Source organism: Gymnoscopelus microlampas (genome assembly GCF_963454915.1).
Source record: "Gymnoscopelus microlampas genome assembly, chromosome: 1".
Classification (NCBI taxonomy): domain Eukaryota; kingdom Metazoa; phylum Chordata; class Actinopteri; order Myctophiformes; family Myctophidae; genus Gymnoscopelus; species Gymnoscopelus microlampas.
The window spans coordinates 64,835,345-64,859,765 of NC_139962.1; the positions used below are offsets into that span (position 1 = coordinate 64,835,345).

The following is a 24,421-nucleotide window of genomic DNA, read 5'->3' on the forward strand; positions in this document are numbered from 1 at the left end:
TTTCGCAGCGGCCGGGCCAACGGTGCCAGAGATTAGCTGCTAACGGACGGACACACGGACGGACACACGGACGGACAGACAGGGGGTAAAACATACTCTCTCGCCATGCCTTTCGGCCTGGCGGAGACGAAGAGAAACACGAATAAACTAAATTTGTCTCCTCTGTTTCTCTCCAGAATCTGCCTGGTCTTCACCATGTCCTCCAGCCCCACCTCTCCTCACCACGAGCAGGCCTACATGTCCATCATGAGAGGCCTGACAGAGCTGGACCTCCGGGTAAGGGTTGGGTATCCACATTAGCTAGTAGCTGAATCCAAATGAATGAAAGAAACGGAATTGATCACATTCTAATAATTTAAGGGACCAGTATTTCTCCTATGAATAAAGCGTACAACAAGCTTTAACTGCTACTGCTCTCCATTGAGTTGACATGGAATACACCTATGATTGGTTACTATTCATTAGTTTACAGGGACAACTGTGTTCTGTAAAATTAAACACCATTTTCAGGACAAAAAGCATTCAGCATTGAATACTAGTAATATGCACAGTAATAGTAAATATGATTTACTTCAATTAACAGGTAAAATAATCAAGATATTTTTTTGTTATCTAAATGTTTGTCCTCTTCTTTTTTTTCATACCATTATGGAACTGAAATGTGGAATCGATAAGAACCGGTATCAATGAGCAGAATAAGAATTCTGTTGCTGTAGGAGACACAAAAGAGTCTCCTTTGTGTCTCCTACCGGAACCGCTGCCGGTCATCAAATTCTTTTTCTGGCTTAGGAATGCGTCAAAAACTAAAATATATCCATGAATTCAAGTCTCCATGGGGTGACTAATCCATAGAAAAAAAGTGTTTTTTTGGCTGAACTATCCCTTTAACCCATTTCAATACGGGAACGCATACTGTGTCATTTTAGATTTATTTGTCTATTCAAAAATAGCAGATATACAAGCTCTAGGCACCCCCCAGAAGCAAAGATTTGAGTTAAAAATATTCGCTTTAAAAAACTATATATATTCAAAGATTTGCACACATTTTCATGATTTAAAAACAAAATAGCAGATCTACAAGCTCGTAGCGTGGCACTCGGTGCCGCGCTATGAGCTTGTCGATCTGCTATTTTTGAATAGCCAAAGTATGAAATAATGGTTTAAGTGGTTGCACGGATGCGTTCCCGCCGGTCTTAAAGGGTTAACAATAATCCATCCCTCTCCTCCAGGGCTCCAGTGTTCCCAGTGACCTGGTGCTGATCGGGGACCACGCCTTCCCCCTGGCCATGAACTCCAGAGGTCAGGTCCTGATGGCCGCGTCGGTGTACGGCCGGGGACGGATGGTGGTCCTGGGCCACGAGGGCTACCTGACCGCCTTCCCTGCCCTGGTAGAGAACGCCCTGGTCTGGCTGCGAGGGGATAGAACCGACAAGCTCTCGGTGGGAGTCCAACACAACTCCAAGGTAAGTGACTTTACATCATCGCCCCGATTGCAATAGGCTCTATTCACAGCAGCCATATTATGAAGACATTCACAGGTGTTACCAATGATACTAATGAAGGCTCTGTTCCATTCTGGTCAAACAGAGTCAGGGTGCTGATATTGTGCATGTTGGCTCACTGGAAACACCAGTGGGTCTACAGCTGGGGTCCAGGGACCTTCATGGGCTTCCAAATGGCCCCTTACAGGTGTGTAACTCTGAGAGTGTACAAATGCATTTGGTTCCATTTGTACACTCTCAGAGTTATGGGGGTCGTGGAAACCACTGTGTTAGACTAAATGGAACAGAGGCTTCATTAGTATCATTGGTAACACCTGTGAATGTCTTCATAATATGGCTGCTGTGAATAGAGCCTATTAGGCTTCGTCCACACGTACACGGGTATTTTCATAAACGCAGATATTTCGTTTTCGTTTTTGAAAACCTCCGCGTCTACACGGCCCTGTTTAAAAAAATCTCTCTGTCCACACGACAACGGCTAAACGTTAACGGCTAAATGCAAAAACTCCGTTTACCGTGTCCACACGGGAACACATAGCCGGAGTTTTTAAAAATCTACACTGTGGCAGGAGTTTTCCAAAAGATGCGTTTACATGGAGCAAAAACGCGTTTGCGTGTGGACGAACCCCCCAAAACGCATATAAAAAGCTACGTTTATGAAAATACCCGTGTACGTGTGGACGAAGCCTTAGTTGAGGTCATCACAATTATCTTGCACGATCGTCGGAATCTTTTTCGATTCATCGATTGTTGCCAAGCCTCTGAGCTTGTAGATGGGCTATCTTTGCTATTTGTTGGAAACATAAAATAATGTATAAATGTATTAAATGCATAGCCTGTTTTGGCCATCGTACATTATTTATTTACACCATTGGCACCGGTCGGTGTCAGTCTTGTCTGTGTATATTTAAGTTATTTGTCATGTCTGCCCTGTGCAATTTTTTTATTCACAAATCACAAATCCTTAAACCAGAAACAGAAACGTAATTCTAAATCTGATTTCAATGCCAAAAACACAATTGAATCTTAACCCATTAAAAGCCAGGAACGCATCTGTGGTCATTTTAAGATTTATTTGGCTATTAAAAAATGGCAGATCTACAAGCTCATAGCACGACACTCCGAGCTTGTAGATCTGCTATTTTTGAAATATCGTGGAAAATTGGTGTAAATGTTTGAATACATTGTTTAAAGCAATTTCTTTTTTTAAACTCAAATCTTTGCTAAAGTTTGAGGACCGCTAGAATACTGTTAGGATTTAGAAGACATTTGTAGAATCCCCAGAAGCAAAGATTTGAGTTACAAATGTATATATGTATTCGAAGATAGCGTGGCACTCGGTGCCGCGCTATGAGCTTGTATATCTGCTATTTTGTTAATGTGTTCAAATGTCATCCCTCTAGGCCGTGGCGGACAACCTGAGCAGGTCCAGCTTCCAGAGCAGTGTGGTGGAGAGGTTCAGTGAGGGTTTGGGCGTGGGGGTGTACGTCACAGACGGCTACTGTGTGGGTGCAGACGCCGGCGCTCTGGTGAAGTACATGAAGACTGGAGGAGGGCTGCTGATCGCCGGCCAGGCATGGAGCTGGGCTGAACAGCACCCTAAGGAGAACGTTCTGCTGGGATACCCAGGCAACAAGGTGAACTATGTGTGGACTTCACCGTTCCTTGTTGCACAAAGTGGTCTACTGAACTGCACCTTAAAGGGTCTACACCATGAATTTGAACTTTTTCTTCTTTTTTGTGTGTTTTTGGTCTCCCCTACCTCTCTTCTATCCTCAAAAATACCCCAGTTTGAACACTCAGGCTTTCACAGCAAATCTGGGGTTTTCTGTAAATTGGTCTAAAAACAGGCCAAACTGATTTGGTCCCGCTAGTGATGTCACTAGCGGGAACAATTCCTCCCGTTTTTCAGTTCCAACCAAAAAAAAAAGAAAATATAGCTGCAAGCAGCGATAATATGGGGCCAGGAGAGATTTTTTCCTGTTTCACTAACACTAAGATCACTCGTTCACAAACCATTTACCAATGAAGAAATTGTACATCTCCTCAGAACCAAAATTAGTGAAAGTAGCCGATCTACAAGCTCACAAACCATTAAAAGTTGTCAGATTGTACATTGGCTATTTTCACAATGAAGTATGTTATACATTGAAAAAACATACTCTCATTGCTATCTGAAAAGTTGTGAGATTGTAGATCAGCTGTATGTAAAAAACACTCAATTAAGTATTTCATGTTATCTTTAACAATTGCAGATGTATTCATTGATAGTCATGTTGTGTGAAATGCAACTTAGATGAAGTCTGCACCAAGTGAGGCTTGAACTGGTGACCTTCAGGTTGTGGGGCACACATTTAAGCGAGAAGCCACCAACAGACAAGAACCTGTGAAAAAGGAGACCACACAGATCATACAGTTTCACGCAAATAGCTGAAAAATCCTGGGTTTAAGTGTTTTTCAAACTGCTCAAGATTGCGGACAATCTAAGGGCGGTGCTTACTGGTCAACGTGATAGATGTGTTCCTCATTAGTCAAGGCACATGTGTAAGCAGGTCTAATGGCTGTCGGCCAAACGAGGCATGACTTTTGCCTGTTTAAAGTTTCAATTTTCAAAAAATTGCTATAGCGCCCCCGTTTGACCAATTGGAGTAAGATTGGTTTCAGTGATATTTGGAATGGCCCTTTACATTTCTGCAAAGTTTCAAAGAATGGTAAGTCTGCATGTATGTGTTAGGGGCAGATGAATAATTGTCATAAAACTGCAATATTCATTGGCTCATTAAAGCTTCATTTTTTCACTTATGGAAGATATTTTGCAAATGTTTTTTGGTATAGGTCCAAAGTTCATGTGTAAAAAGTTTCGTGCAGATTACTCAAAAATCCCAGGAGGAGATAGGTTTTAACTGTTTTTCATATAATTCAAAATGGTGGGAGATCTAAAGGTCAGAGGTCAAAAGTCAGAGTGTGAAAGTTGTTCAGCATGAGGACACTGCATTCATGATTTGAGGCATTTTGTTCTGAAAATGTGTTTTGCAAAATTAGACCTGCTGTTGGCGCTATAACAGGCCAATGTGAAAAGGGTGGCATTTCTTCCTCAGCCTAATAGAAATGTGCGTGTTAAATTTCACGGAAATCGCAAGCTGCATTCATGATTTGAGGCATTTTGTTCAAAACGGACCAATCCTGCAAACTTTGGAAGCCAATCTTAGGCAATCAGGATGAAATATGGGAAATCGGATAAATCCGTGTTGATCACATGACTATAGAGATACTGTGTACCAATTTGTGTGATGTTTGGACAAAATATGTAGGAGTAGTATCAATAAATGTGTTTTGCACATATCGGCCTCCTGGTGGCGCTATAACAGGCCAATCTGAAAAAAATGGGCCAGAGGTTCTGAATTGGCATCCAGGGAGTGTGTGTGCACAGTTTCGCAGCGGCCGGGCCAACGGTGCCAGAGATTAGCTGCTAACGGACGGACACACGGACGGACACACGGACGGACAGACAGGGGGTAAAACATACTCTCTCGCCATGCCTTTCGGCCTGGCGGAGACGAAGAGAAACACGAATAAACTAAATTTGTCTCCTCTGTTTCTCTCCAGAATCTGCCTGGTCTTCACCATGTCCTCCAGCCCCACCTCTCCTCACCACGAGCAGGCCTACATGTCCATCATGAGAGGCCTGACAGAGCTGGACCTCCGGGTAAGGGTTGGGTATCCACATTAGCTAGTAGCTGAATCCAAATGAATGAAAGAAACGGAATTGATCACATTCTAATAATTTAAGGGACCAGTATTTCTCCTATGAATAAAGCGTACAACAAGCTTTAACTGCTACTGCTCTCCATTGAGTTGACATGGAATACACCTATGATTGGTTACTATTCATTAGTTTACAGGGACAACTGTGTTCTGTAAAATTAAACACCATTTTCAGGACAAAAAGCATTCAGCATTGAATACTAGTAATATGCACAGTAATAGTAAATATGATTTACTTCAATTAACAGGTAAAATAATCAAGATATTTTTTTGTTATCTAAATGTTTGTCCTCTTCTTTTTTTTCATACCATTATGGAACTGAAATGTGGAATCGATAAGAACCGGTATCAATGAGCAGAATAAGAATTCTGTTGCTGTAGGAGACACAAAAGAGTCTCCTTTGTGTCTCCTACCGGAACCGCTGCCGGTCATCAAATTCTTTTTCTGGCTTAGGAATGCGTCAAAAACTAAAATATATCCATGAATTCAAGTCTCCATGGGGTGACTAATCCATAGAAAAAAAGTGTTTTTTTGGCTGAACTATCCCTTTAACCCATTTCAATACGGGAACGCATACTGTGTCATTTTAGATTTATTTGTCTATTCAAAAATAGCAGATATACAAGCTCTAGGCACCCCCCAGAAGCAAAGATTTGAGTTAAAAATATTCGCTTTAAAAAACTATATATATTCAAAGATTTGCACACATTTTCATGATTTAAAAACAAAATAGCAGATCTACAAGCTCGTAGCGTGGCACTCGGTGCCGCGCTATGAGCTTGTCGATCTGCTATTTTTGAATAGCCAAAGTATGAAATAATGGTTTAAGTGGTTGCACGGATGCGTTCCCGCCGGTCTTAAAGGGTTAACAATAATCCATCCCTCTCCTCCAGGGCTCCAGTGTTCCCAGTGACCTGGTGCTGATCGGGGACCACGCCTTCCCCCTGGCCATGAACTCCAGAGGTCAGGTCCTGATGGCCGCGTCGGTGTACGGCCGGGGACGGATGGTGGTCCTGGGCCACGAGGGCTACCTGACCGCCTTCCCTGCCCTGGTAGAGAACGCCCTGGTCTGGCTGCGAGGGGATAGAACCGACAAGCTCTCGGTGGGAGTCCAACACAACTCCAAGGTAAGTGACTTTACATCATCGCCCCGATTGCAATAGGCTCTATTCACAGCAGCCATATTATGAAGACATTCACAGGTGTTACCAATGATACTAATGAAGGCTCTGTTCCATTCTGGTCAAACAGAGTCAGGGTGCTGATATTGTGCATGTTGGCTCACTGGAAACACCAGTGGGTCTACAGCTGGGGTCCAGGGACCTTCATGGGCTTCCAAATGGCCCCTTACAGGTGTGTAACTCTGAGAGTGTACAAATGCATTTGGTTCCATTTGTACACTCTCAGAGTTATGGGGGTCGTGGAAACCACTGTGTTAGACTAAATGGAACAGAGGCTTCATTAGTATCATTGGTAACACCTGTGAATGTCTTCATAATATGGCTGCTGTGAATAGAGCCTATTAGGCTTCGTCCACACGTACACGGGTATTTTCATAAACGCAGATATTTCGTTTTCGTTTTTGAAAACCTCCGCGTCTACACGGCCCTGTTTAAAAAAATCTCTCTGTCCACACGACAACGGCTAAACGTTAACGGCTAAATGCAAAAACTCCGTTTACCGTGTCCACACGGGAACACATAGCCGGAGTTTTTAAAAATCTACACTGTGGCAGGAGTTTTCCAAAAGATGCGTTTACATGGAGCAAAAACGCGTTTGCGTGTGGACGAACCCCCCAAAACGCATATAAAAAGCTACGTTTATGAAAATACCCGTGTACGTGTGGACGAAGCCTTAGTTGAGGTCATCACAATTATCTTGCACGATCGTCGGAATCTTTTTCGATTCATCGATTGTTGCCAAGCCTCTGAGCTTGTAGATGGGCTATCTTTGCTATTTGTTGGAAACATAAAATAATGTATAAATGTATTAAATGCATAGCCTGTTTTGGCCATCGTACATTATTTATTTACACCATTGGCACCGGTCGGTGTCAGTCTTGTCTGTGTATATTTAAGTTATTTGTCATGTCTGCCCTGTGCAATTTTTTTATTCACAAATCACAAATCCTTAAACCAGAAACAGAAACGTAATTCTAAATCTGATTTCAATGCCAAAAACACAATTGAATCTTAACCCATTAAAAGCCAGGAACGCATCTGTGGTCATTTTAAGATTTATTTGGCTATTAAAAAATGGCAGATCTACAAGCTCATAGCACGACACTCCGAGCTTGTAGATCTGCTATTTTTGAAATATCGTGGAAAATTGGTGTAAATGTTTGAATACATTGTTTAAAGCAATTTCTTTTTTTAAACTCAAATCTTTGCTAAAGTTTGAGGACCGCTAGAATACTGTTAGGATTTAGAAGACATTTGTAGAATCCCCAGAAGCAAAGATTTGAGTTACAAATGTATATATGTATTCGAAGATAGCGTGGCACTCGGTGCCGCGCTATGAGCTTGTATATCTGCTATTTTGTTAATGTGTTCAAATGTCATCCCTCTAGGCCGTGGCGGACAACCTGAGCAGGTCCAGCTTCCAGAGCAGTGTGGTGGAGAGGTTCAGTGAGGGTTTGGGCGTGGGGGTGTACGTCACAGACGGCTACTGTGTGGGTGCAGACGCCGGCGCTCTGGTGAAGTACATGAAGACTGGAGGAGGGCTGCTGATCGCCGGCCAGGCATGGAGCTGGGCTGAACAGCACCCTAAGGAGAACGTTCTGCTGGGATACCCAGGCAACAAGGTGAACTATGTGTGGACTTCACCGTTCCTTGTTGCACAAAGTGGTCTACTGAACTGCACCTTAAAGGGTCTACACCATGAATTTGAACTTTTTCTTCTTTTTTGTGTGTTTTTGGTCTCCCCTACCTCTCTTCTATCCTCAAAAATACCCCAGTTTGAACACTCAGGCTTTCACAGCAAATCTGGGGTTTTCTGTAAATTGGTCTAAAAACAGGCCAAACTGATTTGGTCCCGCTAGTGATGTCACTAGCGGGAACAATTCCTCCCGTTTTTCAGTTCCAACCAAAAAAAAAAGAAAATATAGCTGCAAGCAGCGATAATATGGGGCCAGGAGAGATTTTTTCCTGTTTCACTAACACTAAGATCACTCGTTCACAAACCATTTACCAATGAAGAAATTGTACATCTCCTCAGAACCAAAATTAGTGAAAGTAGCCGATCTACAAGCTCACAAACCATTAAAAGTTGTCAGATTGTACATTGGCTATTTTCACAATGAAGTATGTTATACATTGAAAAAACATACTCTCATTGCTATCTGAAAAGTTGTGAGATTGTAGATCAGCTGTATGTAAAAAACACTCAATTAAGTATTTCATGTTATCTTTAACAATTGCAGATGTATTCATTGATAGTCATGTTGTGTGAAATGCAACTTAGATGAAGTCTGCACCAAGTGAGGCTTGAACTGGTGACCTTCAGGTTGTGGGGCACACATTTAAGCGAGAAGCCACCAACAGACAAGAACCTGTGAAAAAGGAGACCACACAGATCATACAGTTTCACGCAAATAGCTGAAAAATCCTGGGTTTAAGTGTTTTTCAAACTGCTCAAGATTGCGGACAATCTAAGGGCGGTGCTTACTGGTCAACGTGATAGATGTGTTCCTCATTAGTCAAGGCACATGTGTAAGCAGGTCTAATGGCTGTCGGCCAAACGAGGCATGACTTTTGCCTGTTTAAAGTTTCAATTTTCAAAAAATTGCTATAGCGCCCCCGTTTGACCAATTGGAGTAAGATTGGTTTCAGTGATATTTGGAATGGCCCTTTACATTTCTGCAAAGTTTCAAAGAATGGTAAGTCTGCATGTATGTGTTAGGGGCAGATGAATAATTGTCATAAAACTGCAATATTCATTGGCTCATTAAAGCTTCATTTTTTCACTTATGGAAGATATTTTGCAAATGTTTTTTGGTATAGGTCCAAAGTTCATGTGTAAAAAGTTTCGTGCAGATTACTCAAAAATCCCAGGAGGAGATAGGTTTTAACTGTTTTTCATATAATTCAAAATGGTGGGAGATCTAAAGGTCAGAGGTCAAAAGTCAGAGTGTGAAAGTTGTTCAGCATGAGGAGACGCATGTGTGCATTGAAGTTTCATGGCTGTAGGTGAAACAGGGCATGAGTTGTACCTGTTCAAAGTTGTCATTTTCAACTGAGTGCTATAGCGCCACCTTTTGACGAAAGATTGTGAGATTTATTTTTTGATCGTTTTTCATGACCATCTACCATATGGCCGAGTTTCATAAAAAGCGACTGCACGGTTCAGCCAGAACTGGCAAAAACGGCGGAAGAAGAAGAAGAAGAAGAAACGGAATAATGCCAATAACAATATGGGTCCATGCTGGAAGCCTGGCCCCATAAAAAAAAGAAAAATCTTAAAAAAAATAAAATAAAAAAAAATCTTTTTTTTTTCTTTCCTTTTTCCACACAGAACCAGGAGATAACATGCATACAAACTGGCTCAATAGCGCCCCGTGCCAAACAGGACAATGTGGTATTGCAGGTGAAAGTGCTTTATAAGCCAGACAGAAGTTAGTTGGAATGAGTATATCTGAGGCTTGATTTAGGCTCAAACCTTTTGGAAAACGTTTGAGGGACATAAACAATATGATATTACATATTATTTTTATTTTTTTAATTCATGGTGTAGACCCTTTAACCCAGTGGTTCTCAAACATTTTCATGTCAAGGACCCCCAAATTGACACTTATTAGCCCGCGGACCCCCATTTGAAAAGATATGCCAGGGACCCCCATAAGAGAAGATTTTTACGGCTCTCTAGCAGTGATTCTCAACCATTTTAATTTTAAGGATCCCCAGTTTGACATGCATTAGGGCTACGGACCCCCATTTAATGGCATTTCCATCTCTGGGACCCCAATTCATATTGTAAATGTAATGTTAATTTAACTCTGAGAGTGTACAAATGGAACCAAATGGACCCGTTAGGGTCCATTTGGTTCCATTTGTACACTCTCAGAGTTACAGATCCATAAGGGTCTATTTGGTTCCTGTCCATCATTTAGCTGGGGACGCCCTGGAACCCCCTCAAGTACCCCTGGGGGTCCCCGGACCCCACTTTGAGAACCAATGCTTTAGATTATTATGAATTATTATATTACATTCTTATTATTTTATTTTCCACCAGGTGTCCAGTGTGTCAGGGATCTACTTCTCAGAGCACCATGGAGAGGTAGAGAGTCTACCAGTCCCCCCACAGATCCCCTCATCCTGGCTGGCCGTGGCGTAAGTACAAATATATCTTTACTAAAACATTTACAATGTGTTTGTGTTGAACAAATCTGTGTTATTTCCAGTGGTGTAGAGTAACCAAGTACATTTACTCAAGTACTACTTTAAGTATAATGTTGAGGTACTTTTACTCTATTAAGAGTATTTCCTTTTTTCTGAACTTTTACTTCTACTCCATTACATCTCAGAGAGGCAAATATTGTACTTTTACTACACTACAATTATTTGAAAACTTTAGTTTGTACTAGTTACTTTGCAGATATAAAGTATTACATTATAAAACATACATTAACCACTTTATCCCTATTGTATACCTAGGCTATTTGAAAATAGTCGATCTACAAGCTCACAACGCGTCGCAGTGCGACGCGTTGTAGATCTGCTATTTTCAAACATTTTAGTACTTTTACTTTTGGTACTTTAAGTACATTTTGATACCCATACGTTTGTACTTTTACTCAAGTTAATTTTGAATTCCAGACTTTCACTTGTAACAGGATACTTCTACGTTGCAGTATTGATACTTTTACTTAAGTAAAACATTTGAGTACTTTTTACGCACTGATTATTTCAGATTATGTCTTCGTTAACTATTGGGATCCAGTTTATTATTAGAGCACTTCACCCATTTTCAACCTTATCTTCATATAATTGGTCCTCACCAATGCTCATTATAAGATGGCACCATTTATGTCTACTCACTCTGTGTCTCATTGGTGGGATCTGGACAGTTCAGAGACCTGCCTACCAGTGACATCATCGATGGAGATTCCAAGCTAATAGAAACGACAGCCTTTCTCTTCTTGGAAAGTTAGTTTGTTGAAATAGAAGCCATTGTTCTTGCATTCATTTAAAAAAAGAAAAAAAAAGGTAGGCAGGTTTCTGAAGGTTTCTGACAGAAATGGTGCCAGTACCAATTATATGACGATAGGTTGAAAATGGTTGAAATTCCCCTTTTAACACATTGAGAGGTATTATCATCCAAATCATCCGTCAGAGTGCCAGCGTTTTTACCGTGTCTTGGCGATGTTTAGACCAGTGCTTCTCAAACTTTTTCATGTCAAGGACCCCCAAATTGACACTTATTAGCCCGCGGACCCCCATTTGAAAAAAATATGCCAGATATGACCCACATATGAGAAGATTTTTACGGCTCTAGCAGTGATTTTCAACCATTTTAATTCCAAGGACCCCCAGTTTGACATGCATTAGGCCAGTGGTTCTCAAACTTTTTCATGTCAAGGACCCCCAAAATGATATGTATTTGGCCGCGGACGGTGCCGCGCTATGAGCTTGTAGATCTGCTATTTTTGAATAGCCAAAGTATAAAAGGTCATAATTATTCTGATGCTATATTTACACATTTAGCTGGGTACCCCCTGGAACCCCCTCAAGTACCCCTGGGGGTCCCCGGATCCCACTTTGAGAACCAATGCATTAGGCTACGGACCCCCCCATTTAATGGCATCTGGGACCCCAATTTATATTGTAAAATAAATGTTAATTTAATTTGGTTTAATTTGGTTCCATTTGAGAGTGTACAAATGGAACCAAATGGACCCTAACGGGTCCATTTGGTTCCATTTGTACACTCTCAGAGTTACAGACCCATAAGGGTCCATTTGGTGCCTAATCTATCATTTAGCTGGGGACCCCCTGGAACTCCCTCAAGGACCCCTGGGGGTCCCCGGACCCCACTTTGAGAACCAACGGTTTAGACAGCTGCAGGAGCCACAACGACGACCCGGATGTAAACAAAAGACGTCCGGGCGATGGGGTAGGGGTCCGTCTATCGACTGGAAAACTAACATTTATACCGCGATCCGCCAGTCGAAAATGGCTGGTTTTCACCAAAAGAAAAAGGGGATAGAAGTGTTTTTCTCAAGATCCTATCATTGGGGAAGATGGACGTTTTTTTGGGATGCCTAAACCGGTTCTGGAAAGTTTCCACTTAACCCATTAAGATTGGGAACGCATTTGTGTCATGTTAAGATTTCTTTGGCTATCCAAAAAATAGCAGATACAAGATACAAGCTCACACCGAGTGCAGCGCTACGAGCTTGTAGATCTGCTATTTAAAAAAAAAAATCGTGAACATTTGTGCAACTCTTTGAATATATGCATTTTTAAAGGGAACATTTGTAACTCCAATCTTTGGATTTACTCTTTGCTTCTGGGGGATTCTACAAAGGTCTTCTAAATCCTAACGTTGCTATGATATCAGTGGTTCTCAAACTTTTTTCATGTCAAGGAACCCCTAAATGATATGTATTTGGCCGCGGTTCCAGGAACCCCTCAGAAGCACAGATCGGAGTAAAAAATGTTCGCTTTAAAACATATACAGTATATAATTCAAAGATTTGCCAAAAAAATGACGGAAAAATATTAAAAAAAAATGTTTTTGTCAGATCTACAAGCTTATAGCGCGGCACTCGGTGCCACGCTATGAGCTTGTAGATCTGCTATTTTTGAAGCCAAAGACATCTGAAAATGACACAGATGCGTTCCCGGTCTTAAGGACAACTTTGTTTTTTTACAACCAAGGTTTATGTTTTAGATTGTAATTAAAGTAAATAAAAGATGAGTGTTAACATTTTTGTACTGCTTTAGTTATAGCAATTTTTGCGAACTTTTTTACAGTGGGCGGGGCATTCTGTCCGGTGGCTAAATATGTCTTTTTTTACAAAATAACCCGCCGTTTTCTTTATTATTATTTACAGTAGCTCTTCTAGCCCCCAATAACTCACATCTGGCCATCAAAGACCACAGGACCTTTTTTATTGTGTAAAAAAGACATATTTAGCCACCGGACAGAATGCCCCCGCCCACTGTAAAAAATATCGCTAAAATTGCTAAAACTATAGAAAGCAGTAAATGGAAAAAAAAGAACACTCATCTTTTATTTACTTTAATTACAATCTAAAATATAAACCTTGGTTATAAAAAAAACAAAGTTGTCCTTTAAAGGGTTGTGGAAAGTTCCCGGATTAACCCTTTGTAGTCAAAAAGAGCCATAATCGTTCCACCTCCAGATTTGATAATCAGATAAACACGTTCTGTGTGAGTGACCACGTCTCCCCTGTCTTTGTCCAGGATCGATACGGACTTTGAGGATGACCTGGAGTTCCTCCTGCAGGGCGTGAAGCACTTTGACATCCAGGGAGGAGCGGTCCCGTCGGAGGTTCTGGTCCACGGCCCGCTGGCCTTCCCCATCGGGACCACGCAGGCCGGACGGGCCTTCCTGGCGGGGGCCTATTACGGTCAGGGCCGGGTCATCGTGGTCACGCACGAGGGCTACATGGGACGAGAGGTGAGCTGGGAATTTCACGAAAGAAAAAAAACACCAGTGGTGGAAAAAGTACTCACATTTTTTTACTTAAGTAAAAGTATCAAGACTGCCATGTAGAAATAGTAGTACAAGTAAAAGTCCGGAATTAAACATTTACTTGAGTAAAAGTACAAAGGTATTAGTATCAAAATGTACTTAAAGTAACAAAAGTAAAAGTGCTCTTCATGCAGAATGCCCCATTTCACAAGTTTTCAAATGTATACAAATCTTTTGAAAATAGCCGATCTACAAGCTCACAATGCGACACATTGTGAGCTTGTAGATCGGTCACATCTGACTTGAATCCAAATCCAAACTAATGGACTCTGAGCTGGGTGTGCAAGCCTGTCACACATCAATGCACACATCGATGCAAAACATTTGCCATTTGCATCCTTGCCACTCTACAATGAATGTGTTTGAATCATCTACTGTACCTGTGTCCCTGAGTGTCAGAGGAACCCAAGCCACATGGCTCTTTACGACTACATAACGACAATGACGACAATGAAAATAAAAAATTCACGATGCATCTCTTTGCAATGCGTCATGAGCTTGTAGATCAGCTATTATCACTAATTAGGGAAACTTGTAACAGAGTACTTCTGCATTGCAGTATTGATACTTTTACTTAAATAAAACATTTGAGTACTTTTTCCACCACTGGTCAGGAGCTGTACTAATAGTAGGGCAGTTTAGAGCGTTGGTTCTCAAAGTGGGGTCCGGGGACCCCCAGGGGTCCTTGAGGGAGTTCCAGGGGGTCCCCAGCTAAATGATAGTTAGGAACCAAATGGACCCTTATGGGTCTGTAACTCTGAGTGTGTACAAATGGAACCAAATGGACCCTAACGGGTCCATTCGGGTCCACTCGTATAATGTGTGTTATTGACAGGAGCTGGCTCCATTCTGGCACAACGCCATCCGGTGGTTAGACGAGGGGCGGCAGGGGCTGATCGGCGTGCGGCCGGCCGTGGAGTTCGCCATCCCTCTGCTCAGCCAATCGGGGCTGCGGTGCGAGAAGACGGGCTTCCGGAAGGACCTGAGTGTCTTCGTGTGCAACACGTACAGCGACGAGGACAAAGAGGGGATCCAGGACTTTGTGGCCGAAGGGGGAGGTCTGCTGATTGGAGGACACGCCTGGTGGTGGGCCTCCCAACACCCTGGACAGAACCCTCTGACCGACTATGTAGGTATGATGATCTGTGATGATGTATTTATAGTCCAGTGGTTCTCAAACTTTTTCATGTCAAGGACCCCCAAATTGACACTTATTAGCCCGTGGACCCCCATTTCAAAAGATATGCCAGGGACCCCCATAAGAGAAGATTTTTTACAGCTCTAGTGATTTTCAACCATTTTAATTTCAAGGACCCCCAGTTTGACATGCATTAGGGCTACGGACCCCCATTTAATGGCATTTCTATCACTTGGACCACAATTTATATTGTAAAATCTATGTCAATGTAACTCTCAGAGTTACAGACCCATAAGGGTCCATTTGGTGCCTAATCTATCATTTAGCTGGGGACCCCCTGGAACTCCCTCAAGGACCCCTGGGGGTCCCCGGACCCCACTTTGTTATAGTCCACGAAGCAGCTACACAGGTATGACCATACACAGTACAATACTCAGTGTTGGAAAAAAGCACTCAATTTGTTTACTTAAATAAAAGTATCGCTACTGGAATGTAGAAGTACTCCGTTACAAGTGAAAATGTACTTGAGTAAAAGTACAAAAGTATTGGTATCAAAATGTACTTAAAAAAATGTAAGTAAAAGTACTCATTATGCAAAATGTCCCATTTCAAGTTTTCAAATGTATAACAATCTTTTGAAAATAGCCGATCTACAAGCTCACAATGTGTCGCATCGCGGCGCATTGTGAGCTTGTAGATCGGCTATTTTCTAATGGCCGAAATGTATATCTAATTATATAAACGGCAAGTCACTTCCGTGCGCGCTGACGCCATAGCCACAGCTCTGTAATCGAGTAAACACAACGGCGACACACCACATCTCGCCAACACAGTAGCCACGGCGCCCGCGGCGATTTCACGGGTGGCGTAGGGCACCTCTCATTGCTCACGACACTGTTTCCACGTCGCAACGTAATTAATTCTACTCACCACATTTCGGACAAAACGGAAGGGGAAACAGCTTCGTACCGTTTACCGTGCGCACCACCGAGGCAAAACAACACGCCCCCGCCATTGGGATGCCAGGTTGGCAAGCCAGGTTTTCTAAAAACAAGCGCCAGAAACAAGCAACCACCTTTATGAAAAAAAAAAAAACACCGGAGGGGTCCGTCATCTTCCACGGGGGTCCCCGCGCGTCCCGACACTCCGCAGGGGGTCCGCAGACCCCCTGCAACATAAAAAAATATAATTTCTTCTATTTTTTTTTGTTGACTTTTCCACAGTTTTACTCCGGCGATTTGGGTACCCCAATATACACGCGCCCACGCTGGGCCCCGTGCGCGGCTGGGGTTTAGGGGGGCATATAAGGCATTGATGTATGTTTTGTAATAATAATCAAAATCTACAAAGTAACTAGTAACTAAAGTTTATTAACCCTAATAAATGTAGTGGTGTAAAAGTACAATATTTGGATCCGAGATGTAGTGGAGTAGAAGTAAAAGTATTGGAAATTGGAAATACTTGGAAGTACATACCTCAAAATTGTACTTAGGTATTAGGGGTGTGCCGATACACTAATTTCACCAAACGATACGATACGATATTTGGCTCACAACTTCGATACGATATCGATTCGATACGATACGATACGCACTTTTTATATTATGAAAATATATGGGGGAGGAAAAAAGTAAATGCAAACAAATAATTCTGTTTTTGCATTATTCAGACATGCAAACTTGTAGCTTTTCAGCTACAATAGCCGTTTTCAATCCAAATAGGGCAATAGTGTGACACCTGACCCGAAAAAAACAACATGTTGTCACCCTTTTCACCTCGGGGCTGTTTGCATGCCTGATTATAATGATTGTAAAAAAAAAAAAAAAAATCAAAACGATATTTTTTTCCCCCAAAACGATACATATCGTCACGAAAACGTATCGCGATGTATCGTGGGACGATATATTGGCACACCCCTATTAGGTATAGTACTTAAGTACATGTACTTTAGTTACTTTCCACCACTGGAGGCTAGGCTCTCTGACACACCCCTTTGAGTCATTTAGTCTGAATGGTCAAGCTTAATTAAATTGCCCATTTTCAAAAAAGTAGCTGAGCTTGTAATTAGATAAATATTTTTGGTGCTATCAAGTTATCAAACAGATCAGCTGTGTTTTCTGTGTTGCAGGGAATCACATCCTGACCCGTATGGGTCTCAGCCTGTTGGGGGCGACGTTGAGCGCAGGCTGCTACAAGGCCCCTGATCCAAGGTTATCAGAGTTCTGACTTTTTCATTACTTTTTATTTTTATCTAATTTTGACTTTTTGTCTTCAATTTCAGTTTCAGTTTAGCTTAATTTTGTTCTTCTTTTATTTTGCTAGTTTATTATACATATAGACGTGTATATATATATATATATATATATATATATATATATATATATATATATATATATATATATATATATATATATATATATATATATATATATATATATATATAGTATATAATAAACTAGCATCAAAATGTTTTTAAAGGCTCATTTTTAGTGTTAGTTTCAGTTTTGTGTTGTGTAATATGGGGTACTCGGAGCCGAGATTCCAAAAGCTCAGAAAAGTGAAAATAGCTATGGATCAACAGTACAAGCTTTAATATAATTTCAGTTAACTAAAATATATTGTCAATTCTAGTTCTAGTTATTTGGTTTTAGTTAACTCTAATACAGGGGTCTTCAACGTTTTCAGGCCAAGGACCCCTTGGCTGAGAGAGAGAGAAAGCAGGGACCCCCAATATTGTATAACATATTTTTTTGTTTCATAGATTTCATAGGCAGCTACATAGACTTGTTTCACAGCACTTGTCATGTTGGATTCATGTTAATGTGTATTTACAGACATTTAACCTAATGCTCTAAAAACAATACTTAGTAAACCTGACCTTTCACTCTGTACTTTCTGTACTTTCACTCTTTTTTTCCCCCTATACCGAACCACTTTGTCAAAAATAGCAGATCTACAAGCGCACAACGGCTCGCAGCGCGAGGCGTTGTGTTGAATACCTCTGCTCTAATACATGTGCCCTGATCCCAGCCAGGCTAGCTGTAAACAAGGCTACCACTTCAGACAACTGCTGCGCCGCTTCGCCGGTCACGTGACCCAGGGGGAGGAGCTTACCCAGCAGGAGAAGGCATGTCTCAAGAAGCTGGGCGGGGACTGTGCCCATTACCTGCACATGAAGGCTTACGAGTGTTCCTCCTACACGCAGGTGGTGTTTATTATTATTGTTATTATTGTTGTTATTATTACTCTCCGCCAGGAGAGTATTGTTATCACTGCGTTTTCACTTTCTAAACATGACACACCGATTGGTCAAGCCTCACGTGACACATGAAATACTGTGATCTGATTGGCTAGTGACGCCACCGGGCCTATATATACATGGCATCACTCTGACAGTGTCTCCGCCACTGTCAGAGTGAGGTAAGACGGGAACCATGAAATGGCTGCATGGCTGATACATAATTGGCAGATAGGACAGATAGGACATTTATATAGACAGGAGGGATATGACATAGGACACTTATACAGACAGGAGGGATAGGACACTCACACAGACAGAACGGAAGAGGACACTTACCCAGACAGGTTGGATAGGACACTTACATATACAAGAGGGATAGCGACCTATAAATACATGTGTCACTGTGATAAGCCAGATTCCAATACCGAAAATCCGGCCACTAGCTCACTCCCAGACCTTCGAACCGGAAGTAGTCAAGTAGTCGCGGTCCAATTGTTCCTATCTGTCTTATTGGACAGATAGGACAGATAGGACACTTATATAGACAGGAGGGATATGACACTTACATAGACAGGACGGATAGGACAGGAGGGATAGGACACTTACACAGAATGAACGGAAGAGGACACTTACCCAGACAGGATGGATAGGACACTTACATATACAAGAGGGATAGCGACCTTCGCGACCTTCGAACCAACACAAGTCTTCTGGCGGAGAGTTGTGCTCCGATGAGCACTTTTTCTAGTTATTATTATTATTATTAATGTCCTCCTACACGCACGTGGTGTTTATTACTCTCCGCCAGGAGAGTATTGTTATCACTGCGTTTTCACTTTCTAAACATGACACACCGATTGGTCAAGCCTCACGTGACACGTGAAATACTGTGATCTGATTGGCTAGTGACGCCACCGGGCCTATATATACATGGCATCACTCTGACAGTGTCTCCGCCACTGTCAGAGTGAGGTAAGACGGGAACCATGAAATGGCTGCATGGCTGATACATAATTGGCAGATAGGACAGATAGGACATTTATATAGACAGGAGGGATATGACATAGGACACTTATACAGACAGGAGGGATAGGACACTCACACAGACAGAACGGAAGAGGACACTTACCCAGACAGGTTGGATAGGACACTTACATATACAAGAGGGATAGCGACCTATAAATACATGTGTCACTGTGATAAGCCAGATTCCAATACCGAAAATCCGGCCACTAGCTCACTCCCAGACCTTCGAACCGGAAGTAGTCAAGTAGTCGCGGTCCAATTGTTCCTATCTGTCTTATTGGACAGATAGGACAGATAGGACACTTATATAGACAGGAGGGATATGACACTTACATAGACAGGACGGATAGGACAGGAGGGATAGGACACTTACACAGAATGAACGGAAGAGGACACTTACCCAGACAGGATGGATAGGACACTTACATATACAAGAGGGATAGCGACCTTCGCGACCTTTGAACCAACACAAGTCTTCTGGCGGAGAGTTGTGCTCCGAGGAGCACTTTTTCTAGTTATTATTATTGTTATTGTTGTTGTTGTTGTTGTTGTTGTTGTTGTTGTTGTTGTTGTTGTTATTATTATTATTATTATTATTATTATTATTAATGTCCTCCTATATGCAGGTGGTGTCCACCCTTGAAGACATCTTGAAGAAGTCAGGCATGCCGCAGGTGGGCTGGTGTCTAGCTTATTCGATACGTTGATATACAGAAAACGTTTCTTATTGATTTGATTAACCCATTAACCCATTAAGACCTGAGGCCGCTTCTAAACATTTTCAAAAAAAAAAAAATCGGAAAAAAATATTAAAAAAAATGTTTTCACGATTTTTCAAAAAGATCTGCAAGCTCATAGCGCGGCACTCGGTGCCGCCGCTATGAGCTTGTATATCTGCTATTTTTGACTAGCCAAAGAAATCTAAAGTGACAGAGATGCGTTCCAGGTCTTAATGGGTTTTAAGATTGGGAACGCGTCTGTGTCATTTTAAGATTTCTTTGGTTATTCAAAAATGGCAGATATAGCTCATGAGCTTGTAGATCTGCAATTTTTTAAAGAATCGTGAAAATGTGTGCAAATCTTTGAATATATATGTTTTTTTAAAGGGAACATTTGTAACTCAAATCTTTGCTTCTGGGGGATTCTACATATTATGTCGTCTAAATCCTAACAGTTTTCTGAAAAACATGTTACTATATCAGTGGTTCTCAAACTTGTCAAGGACCTCCAAAATTATATGTATTTGGCCGCAGGCCCCCCCATCTGAAAATGTTTTGTTCCAGGGACCCCCAGGAGCAAAGATTTGAGTTTGTTTGCTAAAAAAAAGAAGGTATTTTCACGAGTTTTCATAAAGTAGCAGATCTACAAGCTCATAGCGAGGCACTCGGTGCCACGCTATGATCTTGTAGATTTGCTATTTTTCAATAGCCAAAGTATAAAAAAGGGGTTACACAGATGCGTTCCCGGTTTTTAATGGATTAATGGAAAAAAGTCATCAGTCAAACAATCGCTATGACAAAAATCGATAGTTTCAGCTGCAATCTCCTCTAATCCCCCTCAGGTGTGTGAGGGCTGTCCGGTGCGCAGCCCGAAGGACCACCTTCTCCTCAGTGTCGGTGCAGAGGTTTATAAAGTGTGCTCGCAACCAGACGCTCTGCTGCCGTACCTCATCAAGAACAACCCGGTCATGCCCGTTGTCAACAACTACAAGATCACCCTGAACGTCCAGACAAAAGGTCATACCGTTTACAGTTCAGCAGTGGTGGAAAAAGTACTCAAATGTTTTACTTAAGTAAAAGTATCAATACTGCAATGTACTGTAGAAGTACTCTGTTACAAGTAAAAGTCCGGAATTAAAAATGTACTGAGTCAAAGTACAAAAGTATTGGTATCAAAATGTACTTAAAGTAGCCAAAAGTAAAAGTACTAAAATGTTTGAAAATAGCAGATCTACAAGCTCACAACGTGTCGCGATGCAACGCGTTGTGAGCTTGTAGATCTGCTATTTTCAAATAGCCTAGGTATAAAATAGGGATAAAGTGGTTAATGTATGTTTTATAATGTATTGATTTATATCTGCAAAGTAACTAAAGTGTTCAAATACATGTAATGGAGTAAAAGTATAATATTTGGATCCGAGATGTAGTGGAGTAGAAGTAAAAGTATTGGAAATGGGAAATGCTCAAATAAAGTACAAATTCCTCAGAACTTTGCTCAAGTACAGTACATAAGTAAATGTACTTAGTTACTTTCCACCACTGCAGTTTAGGCATTTAGCAGACGCTCTCGTCCAGAGTGACTTAAAGTATGAATAAGCAGAATAAACATGAACCCTAGTCAACAAACAACAAGGTACATAGACACACAAATAGAGTGCAGAGAGAACAATGTAGTGCCTTTATAGAAACAAGGATACCAGCAGTGGTGGAAGAAGTACTCACATATGTTACTTAAGTAAAAGTAGCAATACCACAATAAAGAAATACTCTGTTACAAGTAAAAGGCCTGAGCTCAAAATGTTACTTGAGTAAAAGTACAAAAGCATCAAATTAAAGTATCAAAAGTAGAACTTTTTTTTTTTTTGCAGATCTTACAACGCGTCACGATACGACACGTTGTGAGCTTGTAGATCTGCTATTCAAAAAAATGCTAAATAGCCTATTTATAAAATAGTGGTTTAAGTGGTTAATGCATGTTTTATAGTATGATAATTGCTCACAATGCGTCGCATCGCGACTCATTGTGAGCTTGTAGATCGGCTATTTTCAAATGGCCGAAATGTATATAGGGCTGAAGTGGGTGACGTATGTTTTGTTAGTAGTAGTAATCAAAATCTACAAAATAACTAACTAAAGTTGTCAAATAATTGTAGTGGAGTAAAAGTACTATATTTGCCTCTGAGATGTAGTGGAGCAGAAGTAAAAGTACTGAACATTGGAAATACCCCAGTAAAGTAAAAGTACCTCAGAATTGTTCTTAAGTACAGTACTAGTAAATGTACTGTACTTAGTTACTACACCACTGAAATCAATAACATAATAGCACATTCTTCCGCAGATTCTTGTTAACGGTGTGTGTGTGTGTGTGTGTGTGTGTGTGTGTGTGTGTGTGTGTGTGTGTGTGTGTGTGTGTGTGTGTGTGTGTGTGTGTGTGTGTGTGTGTGTGTGTGTGTGTGTGTGTGTGTGTGTGTGTGTGTGCGCGTGCGTATATTAGGAGGAGAGGAGTGGATCAGCACAGGACTGTATCTCTCTCCTGGAATGAAGACCTACATATCGGTTCCGTCACAGATTGTCAAAAAAGGATGGAAGGTACAGCGCACAACGTTATCTTATGGGACAATGACACTGTTAAAGGAGTAGTGTGTGCTATTTCTTTGGGTTCAAAAAAGTGTTTGTGTCAAAAAGTTAAAGCTCTACACTCTGATTCGTAATCATTGCTATAGAGTAGATGTTTTTCAGGCCAAGGACCGCCCTTAGCTGAGAGAGAAATGAAGCAGGGACCCCCCCACTGCAGAATGTATGAAATGATGTTGCAGATTGAAACTTTTTTCATCGATGTATTTCACAGACAGCTTGACATTTCAGCCACTTAAACCCTAGTCTGGGAGGCATTGCCTCGGAGTTTGGACGGCGGGGGCGCGGCCACTGCGTTGTGATTCAAATCAACAGCCAATGAAGAAAAGGGGGCGGGATCCACATGCAGTGGGTGTTGCATCTAAATAGGATCGACGGGAAGCAATTTCCCCTTGAGAAATTTCGGCCGCCATTGTTGTGTACTGCTGTTTGCCTCTCGTCGGACTTTTTAGACGAGTTGCACAGCTCTCAGACCGGTAAGAGGCGTGTCCGCTCAGATTCAGAGCGTAAATAACATCCCGCCCACAAATCCCAGGGCTCTGGCCCAGAAGTTCCTCGCCGAGCCGGCGAAAACTTCTGGGAACTCAGATTACTTAAACCCTAAATACTTGGTAAACTTAACATTTGGCTCTGTAATAGGCTCTATGCACAGCAGCCATATTGGACAGAAATTGGGCCCCTTCCTTGCTTCCTTCACAGGTGTTACCAATGACACTAATGAAGGCTCTGTTCCATTTAGTGTAGCACGGTGGTTCTCAAACTTTTTAATTTCAAGCATTTGGTTCCATTTGTACACTCTCAGAGTTACACCCTCTCAAGGAACCATGAGCTGGTCCCTGGACCACACTTTGAGACCCACTAGTATTTCTAGTGAGCCAACATGCACAATATCAGCACCCTGACTCTGTTTGACTAGAATGGAACAGAGCCTTCATTAGCCTTCACTATTGATTGAAACCTTTATTTATTCTCGAAAAGAGCATTGAGGTTTACCCTCATTTGCAATGCTGATGGTATAAAACACAGAAACAACAAAATAAACCATAACAGAACATGTGTAAGTTAAAAACAATTACATGTTGAGGTAGGGAGATTTAAATGAATATGTCAGGCACAGGCCTGGCTCAATATCTCTGGTCAACCCATCGCGCAGTGAGTGTTGAACCCCTCTGTGTTAGTTACTTAACGTTATTAAAACGGCTCTGAACATCCTGACAAGTTGGCAGAATGTGTGTGTGTTTGGACGCACAGCTCTCCCAATGCTAAACGAACCCATTAAGACCGGGAAAGCATTTGTCATTTTCGATTTGAACCATTATCTTATACTTTGGCTATTCAAAAATAGCAGATCTACAAGCTCATAGCGAGTGCCGCTCTATGAGCTTGTAGATCTGCTATTTTTGAAAAAACATAAAAATGTGTGCAAATCTTTGAAAATACATTTGAAACTCAAATCTTTGCTTCTGGGGATTCTACAAATGTCTTCTAAATCCAAAACAGTTTTTTGAAACTAATGCTATAATCAGTGGTTCTCAAACTTTTTCATGGCAAGGACCCCCAAAATGATATGTATTTGGCCACGGACCCCCATCTCAAAATATGTTGTTCCCGGGACCGCCAGAAGCAAAGATTTGAGTAACAAATGTTCGCTTTTAACAAATATATATATATTCAAAG

At 41.5% G+C, this 24,421-nt stretch overlaps 2 protein-coding genes across 2 annotated transcripts in view; one reads left to right on the forward strand and one right to left on the reverse strand.

Annotated features, from left to right (window-relative positions):
* The window catches only part of LOC311051909 (GTPase IMAP family member 8-like), a 644,135-nt gene that overhangs the window by 509,520 nt on the left and 110,194 nt on the right, over positions 1 to 24,421 (reverse strand). The window lies entirely within an intron of this gene.
* Positions 3,000 to 24,421, forward strand: part of LOC311051503 (TRPM8 channel-associated factor homolog) — a 36,628-nt gene continuing 15,206 nt past the window's right edge. The window contains exons 1-12 of the mRNA XM_084066081.1: positions 3,000 to 3,139; positions 5,109 to 5,208; positions 6,162 to 6,395; positions 7,838 to 8,071; positions 10,498 to 10,595; positions 13,695 to 13,911; positions 14,822 to 15,119; positions 17,253 to 17,334; positions 18,155 to 18,329; positions 20,018 to 20,065; positions 20,953 to 21,127; positions 22,605 to 22,699. Coding sequence (XP_083922207.1) covers positions 5,128 to 5,208; positions 6,162 to 6,395; positions 7,838 to 8,071; positions 10,498 to 10,595; positions 13,695 to 13,911; positions 14,822 to 15,119; positions 17,253 to 17,334; positions 18,155 to 18,329; positions 20,018 to 20,065; positions 20,953 to 21,127; positions 22,605 to 22,699 — 1,737 coding nt within the window. The 5' untranslated portion in view covers positions 3,000 to 3,139; positions 5,109 to 5,127. The remainder of the gene's footprint in view (positions 3,140 to 5,108; positions 5,209 to 6,161; positions 6,396 to 7,837; positions 8,072 to 10,497; positions 10,596 to 13,694; positions 13,912 to 14,821; positions 15,120 to 17,252; positions 17,335 to 18,154; positions 18,330 to 20,017; positions 20,066 to 20,952; positions 21,128 to 22,604; positions 22,700 to 24,421) is intronic.